At 41.0% G+C, this 9,335-nt stretch overlaps 2 protein-coding genes and 1 pseudogene across 7 annotated transcripts in view; 2 read left to right on the top strand and 1 right to left on the bottom strand.

Annotated features, from left to right (window-relative positions):
• Positions 1-7,406, top strand: part of LOC112067517 (EKC/KEOPS complex subunit TPRKB-like) — a 166,645-nt gene extending 159,239 nt beyond the window's left edge. For both annotated transcript variants that reach the window (XM_055089262.1, XM_055089261.1), the window contains exons 4-6: positions 4,357-4,376; positions 5,769-5,876; positions 7,085-7,406. In XM_055089262.1, the coding sequence (XP_054945237.1) occupies positions 4,357-4,376; positions 5,769-5,876; positions 7,085-7,312 (356 nt within the window). In that variant the 3' untranslated portion in view covers positions 7,313-7,406. The remainder of the gene's footprint in view (positions 1-4,356; positions 4,377-5,768; positions 5,877-7,084) is intronic.
• The window catches only part of LOC102976581 (EKC/KEOPS complex subunit TPRKB), a 279,834-nt gene that overhangs the window by 216,402 nt on the left and 54,097 nt on the right, over positions 1-9,335 (top strand). The gene's annotated exons all lie outside the window — the stretch shown is intronic.
• On the bottom strand, positions 18-770 carry LOC112067513 (RING finger protein 11-like; annotated as a pseudogene).

Here is a 9,335-nt window from a genome sequence, read left to right as displayed (position 1 = left end):
CAGAAATGATGGTTCACTTGAAGTCAGGTGAGAGACACTGGCTCAGTAAGTCTCATAGGAGAAAAGCAGTGCTGCATCAACTGTCTCCACGCAGGAGGGGCACGTGAAGGATCTCATCAGCCAGTCATCTGTACAGCCTAGGTGATCTGCATACACAGCAGAAATCAAATTGGGTTCGCAGAAACAAAGTCCATCATACAGATCACACACTCCCGGATCTTTTTTTTTTTTAATATTTGTTTTATTTATTTATTTGTTTGTTTGTTTGTTTGCACCAGGTCTTATTTGCAGTCGGTGGGCTCCTTAGTTGTGGCATGCAAACTCTTAGTTGCAGCATGCATGTGGGATCTAGTTCCCTGAGCAGGGAACGAACCCGGGCCCCCTGCATTGGGAGTGCGGAGTCTTTAGCCACTGCACCACCAGGGAAGTCCCCCAGATCCTTTTTTCTGATCCATTTCTTCCAGGGTCATAAACTCCTTCAGGCTGATGCTGTATGAGGCCTATTCTTTGAGCTATCCTAATTTGTTCCTCTCAGCTGAGTTGCTAGGCGAGTCTGGCTAGGTGTTGGATGATAGACCAGAACTGGAACTTGATCCAGCTATGGCAGCAGCGGCTCCTGATCCAGCTCTGTCCCCTTGCAAAAGCTAGCCCAGTCGGATGAGACTTGTGAGGCAGGGAGATGTGATCCGAAGTGGGGGACTTAAGGCAGTTCCCCATCTTCAGGGGCTTGAGTGTGTGATCTGTGTGCTGTTTTGACAGTCTTCCAACCTCATTCTTTTTTTAAAAAATTAATTTATTATTTTTATTTATTTTTGAATTTTTAAAATTTATTTTTTATACAGCACGTTCTTATTAGTTATCTATTTTATACATATTAGTATATATATGTCAATCCCAATCTCCCAATTCATCTCACCACCACCTACCCCTGCCCTGCCCCGCTTTCCCCCTTGGTGTCCATACGTTTGTCCTCTACATCCCTTCTGACTTACTTCACACTGTATGACAGTCTCTGTGTCCATCCACGTCTCTGCAAATGACCCAATTTCGTTCTTTTTTATCGCTGAGTAGTATTCCATTGTATATATGTACCACATCTTCTTTGTCCGTTCATCTGTAGATGGGCATTTAGGTTGCTTCCATGACCTAGCTATTGTGAATAGTGCTTCAATGAACATTGGGGTGCATATGTCTTTTTGAATTATGGTTTTCTCTGGGTATATGCCCAGTAGTGGGATTGCTGGGTCATATGGTAATTCTATTTTTAGTTTTTAAGGAACCACCATACTGTTCTCCATAGTGGCTGTATCAGTTTACATTCCCACCAGCAGTGCAACATGACCTATTTATATATTTGGGAGATTAATCCTTTTGTTGATTCGTTTGCAAACATTTTCTCCCATTCTGAGGGTTGTCTTTTGGTCTTGTTTATAGTTTCCTTTGCTGTGCAACAGCTTTTAAGTTTCATTAGGTCTCATTTGTTTATTTTTTTAAGGCTGCATCGTTCCTTTGCTTATTGATGAACATCTAAAAGTCAGAAGTTTTTGATATTATAAAACGTCAACGTAATGAACATTCCTGCGTGAACATCTTTGAATATATATGCTTTGTCTCAGTTAACTTCACTCAGAATTGGACTTCTGCATCAATGAGTTTATGCCCTTATGCTTTTTGTGGATGTTGCTACACTGTACCAATTTATGGTTGTTCATGCCGGAAATACTTATTGAGCATCTGTTATGTTTAAGCACTGTGCTGGGTGCTAGCAAAAAGACTTGTGAAATTTTGTGAGTGAAGAGACTTGACCTGCTCTTTGTGAATTCTAACAGTCCGGAGAGGGAATAGATATTCAAGAATCATACTCTGCATGTAGAATTACAACTCTGACAAGTGCCAAGGAGAGGGACATAGTACCATGAGAGCATATTTTAGGGAGGATTTGATCTCATCATGGAGATTAAGGAAGGTTTATTTAGGGATGTTTCAGTTGATATCTGAAGGAAGAGTAGATATTAACCAGATAAGGACGTTGGGGAGAGATTTCTGAGCATAAGGAATAGCAAAAGACCCTATAAGAGGAAAGCATATGCTGTTTTGGAGGAACTGGCCAGGAAGGTGGGGCTGTTGGGGGAGCACGTCATTATAATGGAAATGCAAGTGTGGGTAGGAGCTCGATCGTGCAGCCTTATGTTTAAGGTTTCAGACTTTAAGAGGAATAGAAAACCATTGAACATTTTTTGTTGAAGGTGAGTGTGTGAAACATACCCAATTGCATTTTCAACCTATCATTTTGCTACCGAGTGGAGAATACACTGCAGGGAGAAAGAGTGGAAGCGAGGAAACAAGTTAGGACACTTCTGTAGAAATTGGGCATGGTGGCTGGACCAGGGTATGGTGGTCATTTTGGTGGAAAGATGTGGACAGATTCTAGAGATATGTAGGCAGTATCATTGTTAGCACTGGTGGTGGGTTGAGGATGAGGGTGAGGGAGAAATAGCTGCCAGTGATGGTGATTCCTAAGTTTCTGGCTACTATGGTTGGTTAGATAGGGCCTTTTAGATATGATGTTAGTATTTATCCTAATTTGTCTTTTGTTATTTGTTGGTTCTTGAATACTCTGTCATATTAAGTCTCCTGTTTTGAGTGTACAAAGCATTTTGACCGAAACTGAATGTTGTATGTTATCAGATAACTTTTTAACATCTGCCAGTTTAGTCCTGTATTTTATTCTCTTTCATTTATTAATTAAATTGTTGTATTAATGTAAATAATTATATTAATAGATTTTCTAAAGTTGCGTTATCCTTGCATCCTTGGAATAAAGCCTTTTTGTAGTCATGGTATATAGCATTCTTTAATAATTATTGATTAGATGTGCTGATATTTTCTTAGGATTTTTATATTTATATTTGTAAAGCAAAATTGGACCTTTATTGCAAAAACTTGATTTTCTTTTCTTTTTATTTACAAATGACTCGAATTTTGTTGTTTTGTAGATATTTGATTGATGTAGAAGGCATGTGACCAGATGATGCAATTGAATGTAAGTATAAGGGTTGTCACTACTTTTCCCTTTTTATAAAATTTGAAGGTAGAAGTGTAGGGGAATTTCTCAAATTTTGGAGAAAGAAAAGTTTGTAATTCATTTTTTCTGACATAAGATAACCTTTTACCAAAAGTTTATAAAGGGATGTATCTGGAAATAGCGAGATATAACAGCCTGAATAATTAGTCAGTGGATTTCAGCATTTTCGTTTCTTTTTTAAACTTATTTAATTAATTTATTTATTTTTCGCTGTGTTGGGTCTTTGTTGCTGTGCGGGCTTTCTCTAGCTGTGGAGAGTGGGGGCCACTCTTTGTTGCGGTACACGGGCCTCTCATTCCAGGAACTTCCCTGGTGGTGCAGTGGTTAAGAATCTGTCTGCCGGGCTTCCCTGGTGGCACAGTGGTTGAGAGTCTGCCTGCCAATGCAGGGGACACGGATTCGTGTCCCATCCAGGAAGATCCCACATGCCGCGGAGCGGCTGGGCCCATGAGCCATGGCCGCTCAGCCTGCACTTCCGGAGCCTGTGCTCTGCAACGGGAGAGGCCACAACAGTGAGAGGCACACGTATCGCAAAAAAAAAAAAAAGTTCTTGTCCAAGCTGTAGAGTGGAATCAGATTTGGCCAGCCTTCAATTTAACAGTGAATAGAAGCTGAACTGCCAGGGCCTGCCCTTGGAGATGTGAAAGGTGGTCTATCTCTGATGTGATGGCAAATGCCTGCATCTCCATCTTCTCTTCTGAACTAGAAAATCTCTGTAAAGGAGACATTGCATAGTGGTAGCATCAGCAGGACTAAAATCCCAGATATGCCATTTATTATGACTTTGAGCAAGTGGTAGCCAACCTTTATATAGTGCTTATTTGGTTCCTGGCATTGTTCTAAGTTCTTTACATATACCACTAACTCACTTAATCCAGATATGCCATTTATTATGACTTTGAGCAAGTGGTAGCCAACATTTATATAGTGTTTATTTGGTTCCTGGCACTGTTCTAAGTTCTTTACGTATACCACTAACTCACTTAATCTTCACAATAACTCTGTGAAGTAAGTATGGTGATTATCTACTTCTACAGATAAAACACTAAGGAATTTGCCCAGGTTCCCTCGGTGGTAAGTGACAGAACTGGAATTCCAACTCATTCTTTGCCTTGGTTTCCTCATCTATTGCATGTGAATAATGATACAGATATCATAGGGTAGCTTTGAGAAGTATAGAAAATGAAGGTAAAATGTTGAGAATATGGCCTTTCCCCTAATAATAGCCCTCAATAAGTGTTGTTTTAAAACTTTTTACTATTTACCTAAGTGTGTTTCCCCAAATAACAATGTAATTAATATGGAATTTACTTACTTTATATTTTTTGACCTTGTCATGGTAGCCTTTGTACTCAGTGTTGGGTTGGAGCCTGTTGTTAGTAACAAACGAAAATAATACTGAAGAAAGAATGCTGGACAGAGTTGAGGTTTAGCATTGCCTCTTACTAGACAAATAAGCTTTGGCGTCACTTCACATATGAGTAAACTAAAGTTTAGCTAAATTAAGTGAGGATAGTTTTATTTGTCCTTCCTGACCATATAGAGTCAGGAAGATCACTCTAAATGATATTTAAATCTAATGATAAAAATTAGGCATGGATATTTGTGTGTTATCATGTGTATCTCTCGTTCTCCCCATAAACTCTTTGAGGATAGAACCCGTGTCTTTTCCATACACCAGAAGCCTGCCTGGGACCTAGCACAGCCCTTTAACACATGCTCACACACCCAGTGCATAGGAAGAGTTTGTGGTTTGAGATACTGATAGTAATCAAAGTTATTGAGTTAAAAACATTCTACCTGGGGCACATTTGAAAAAAAATGTAATTTTGCTGATGAAGTTTTAGTATTACTACTACTATTAACAACACAATTAAGTGCTGACATCAAGAGAAAAGTTAGGAAACAAGGAGTAGTTTAAAATACAGATGTTTGAAAAGTTTATAAAATGTGCGGTAATAGAATTCCCCAGTACCTGGGGGGAAATTACTGGGTAACTATTGTTTCTTTGAGATCACTGAAATAACTCAAGAGACTGTACAATTCATAAACATCTGTTGAGTTTGTCCCTGTTCCAGCTGTAGGGGCAGAAGAAACAAATATGTTTCTGAGGAAGGCAGATGAACAAGACAAAGTCCAAATGCCCTAAGATAATTGATATAATGGGAATAATAATGCAAATCTGTGGGAACAAAGAAGCAATTCATTCTGTAAGGAGAAAAGTGCAAGGGGAGTGACATTTGAACTGGACCTTGAAAGATGAGGGCACTCCAGGCAGAGGGCAAAGTGTGAGCCCAGGCAAAAAAGTATGAAATGACGGGAGCCCCAAACAGGGCAAAGTGTGAGCCCAGGCAGAAAAGTATGAAATGACGGGAACCCCAAACAGTCCCGACTGGCTAGAGGGCAGGAATGCATGGCTAGAGGGTCACTTAGGTCCAGGGGGAGTGGGTGTTTGTGCACCGTGCCAAGTCCAGGCTTGAATCTATGGGAATGAGGTGCAGCTTTGAGCAGGGAGTACTCAAGAGGCAGAGCTGGTAGATATTAGGAAAGGATTGTTGAAAAACTGTAGACAGAGAAAACCATTAGGATATGAAAAATAAGAATCTGACCAGGAAAGAGCACAAATGGGGAGAGATTTCAGATGTTGAAACTACTGGTTTTATTGTTCTTTTTTCCCCCTTAGATTTCAGAGGTCTTGAAAAAATTTGGTATCTCAGCAAATGACACTTCAGTTCTGACTGCTTATATTGGAAGAGGGAGAAAAACAAATCAAGAATACCTAATATCTCAGGTAGAAGGTCATCAAGTTTCTCTCAAAAATCTCCCTGAAATAACAAATATTTTGGAAGTCAAAAAGGTTTGTAAGCCTGTATTTTTAGAAGGAGCATGATAGATGTGGAATAATACTGTTTGCTTATTGAACACCAATGCTTCTATATAGTTTTTTAACGTTTAAGAAAGGTTAATGTAATTAAAAGTTACTTGAAAACTAATTATAAATGCAAAGACTTGGAAATGCAAGTTTATGTAACATAATTAAAAATTCATGCATTCTTTTATATATATATAAATTTATTTATTTATTTGTGGCTACGTTGGGTCTTCGTTGCTGCACATGGGCTTTCTCTAGTTGGGGCAAGCCGGGGCTACTCTTCGTTGCAGTGCGCAGGCTTCTCATTGTGGTGGCTTCTCTTGTTGCCGAACACGGGCTCTAGGCACGCGGGCTTCAGTAGTTGTGGCACACGGGCTCAGTAGTTGTGCCTCGTGGGCGCTAGAGCACAGGCTTCAGTAGTTGTGGCACACGGGCTTATTTGCTCAGCAGCATGTGGGATCTTCCCGGGCCAGGGCTCGAACCCATGACTCCTGCATTGGCAGACGGATTCTTAATGACTGCGTCACCAGGGAAGCCCGATGCATTCTTTTTAAAAGAGTAGATAATTTGAAATATCTTTATCTTACACAGTACATTTGAAATGTAAAATGTAGTATGAAGTTAATGTCTTACATGTATGCTTTTAAAATTGGTACAAATGTATTTCTATGTTTAGAGAGTTATCACCATAACTGCAATTGAAACTTTTGACATAACTGATGAATTGTCATCTACTTTCCATACTTTAATCACACTGATTTTACACCATTATCCCAATAATTGGGTAATAAGTAAATTCACATATACATGCTCGTGTAATGAAAATTAGTAGTACATGAATATGTCAGCATGTCACAATCTGTCTTTTGTTTTTACAGATATATAAACTATCTTCACAAGAAGAAAGTATTGGGACATCATTGGATGGTATCATTTGTAGAATGTCAACAAAAGATGTTTTGTGAAATGACAGAAATATTAAAAATTTTCAGCAATTATAAAAAACATTCATTATTTTTTCCGGATTATAAAATCTACTATGTTTGTTGTAGAAAATTTTAAAGCACAGAATGGTAACAAAGGAAAAACAAAAACATTCCTGATCCTATATCTTAATATTTTAAAAGATAACCAGGGGGAAGCTTCGGAGCCACGGAGGAGAGCGCAGCAACAGGGCTGTGGAGGACAAAGTGGAGAGATTCCCGCACGGAGGATCGGTGCCGACCAGCACTCCCCAGCCCGAGAGGCTTGTCTGCTCACCAGCCGGGGCAGGCGGGGGCTGGGAACTGAGCCTCGGGCTTTGGAGCTTAGATCCCAGGGAGAGGACTGGGGTTGGTGGCGTGAACACAGCCTGAAGAGGTTAGTGCACCACGGCTAGCCGGGAGAGAGTCCGGGAAAAAGTCTGGAGCTGCCGAAGAGGCAAGAGACTTTTTCTTCCCTCTTTGTTTCCTGGTGCGTGAGGAGAGGGGATTAAGAGTGCTGCTTAAAGGAGCTCCAGAGATGGGTGCGAGCCACGGCTAACAGCATGGACCCCAGAGACGGGCATGAGATGCTAAGGCTGCTGCTGCCGCCACCAAGAAGCCTGTGTGCAAGCCCAGGTCACTCTTCACACCTCCCCTCCTGGGAGCCTGTGCAGTCTGCCACTGCCAGGGTCCCATGATCCAGGGTCAATTTCCCCGGGAGAATGCACGGTGCGCCTCAGGCTACTGCAACGTCATGCCAGCCTCTACCACCGCAGGCTCGCCCTGCATCCATACCCCTCCCACCCCCGGCCTGAGTGAAGCAGAGCACCCGAATCAGCTGCTCCTTTAACCCCGTCCTGTCTGAGTGAAGAACAAACGTCCTCAGGCGACCTACATGCAGAGGCGGGGCCAAATCCAAAGCTGAACCCCGGGAGCGGTGCGAACAAACAGAAAGGGAAATATCTCCGAGCAGCCTCAGAAGCAGCAGATTAAAGCACCACAATCAACTTGATGCACCCTGCATCTGTGGAAAACCTGAATAGACAACGAATCATCCCAAATTGAGGAAGTGGACATTGGGAGCAAGATATATTATTTTTTCCCCTTTTCCTCTTTTTGTGATTGTGTATGTGTATGCTTCTGTGTGAGATTTTGTCTGTATTCCTTTGCTTTCACCATTTGTCCTAGTGTTCTATCCATCTGTGTTTTTTTTCCTTAATCATTATTTTTTATTTTAATGACTTTATTTTATTTTACTTTATTTTATCCTCTTTCTTTCTTTCTATTTTTTCTCCCTTTTATTCTGAGCCGTGTGGATGAAAGGCTCTTGGTGCTCCAACCAGGAGTCAGTGCTGTGCCTCTGAGGTGTGAGAGCCAGCTTCAGGACACTGGTCCATAAGAGACCTCCCAGCTCCATATAGTATCAAATGGCAAAAATCTCCCAGATATCTCCATCTCAACACCAAGACTCAGCTTCACTCAACGACCAGCAAGCTACAGTGCTGGACACCCTATGCCCAACAACTAGCAAGACAGGAACACGACCCCACCCATTAGCAGAGAGGCTGCCTAAAATCATAATAAGACAACAGACACCCCAAAACACACCACCAGACGTGGACCTGCCCACCAGAGAGACAAGATCCAGCCTCATCGACCAGAACACAGGCACTAGTCCACTCCACTAGGAAGCCTACACAACCCACTGAACCAACCTTAGCCACTGGGGAGAGACGCCAAAAACAAACGGAACTACGAACCTGCAGCCTGCAAAAGACCCCAAACACAGTAAGATAAGCAAAATGAAAAGACAGAAAAACACACAGTGGATGAAGGAGCAATGTAAAAACCCACCAGACCAAACAAATGAAGAGGAAATAGGCAGTCTACCGGAAAAAGAATTCAGAATAATGATAATAAAGATGATCCAATATCTTGGAAATAGAATAGACAAAATGCAAGAAACATTTAACAATAACCTAGAAGAACTAAAGAGAAAACAAGCAACGATGAACAACACAATAGGTGAAACTAAAAATACTCTAGAAGGGATCAATAGCAGAATAACTGAGGCAGAAAAACGGATGAGTGACCTGGAAGATAATATAGTGGAAATAACTACTGCAGAGCAGAATAAAGAAAAAGGAATGAAAAGAACTGAGGACAGTCTCAGAGACCTCTGGGACAACATTAAACGCACCAACATTTGAATTATAGGGGTCCCAGAAGAAGAAGAGAAAAAGAAAGGGACTGAGAAAATATTTGAAGAGATTGTAGTAGAAAACTTCCCTAATATGGGAAAGGAAATAGTTAATCAAGTCCAGGAAGCACAGAGAGTCCCATACAGGATAATCCAAGGATAAACACGCCAAGACACATAATAATCAAACTGTCAAAAATTAAATACAAAGAAAAC

Source organism: Physeter macrocephalus, chromosome 12 (genome assembly GCF_002837175.3).
Source record: "Physeter macrocephalus isolate SW-GA chromosome 12, ASM283717v5, whole genome shotgun sequence".
In the NCBI taxonomy this organism is placed as follows: Eukaryota; Metazoa; Chordata; class Mammalia; order Artiodactyla; family Physeteridae; genus Physeter; species Physeter macrocephalus.
This window is presented reverse-complemented; position numbering and strand designations above follow the sequence as displayed.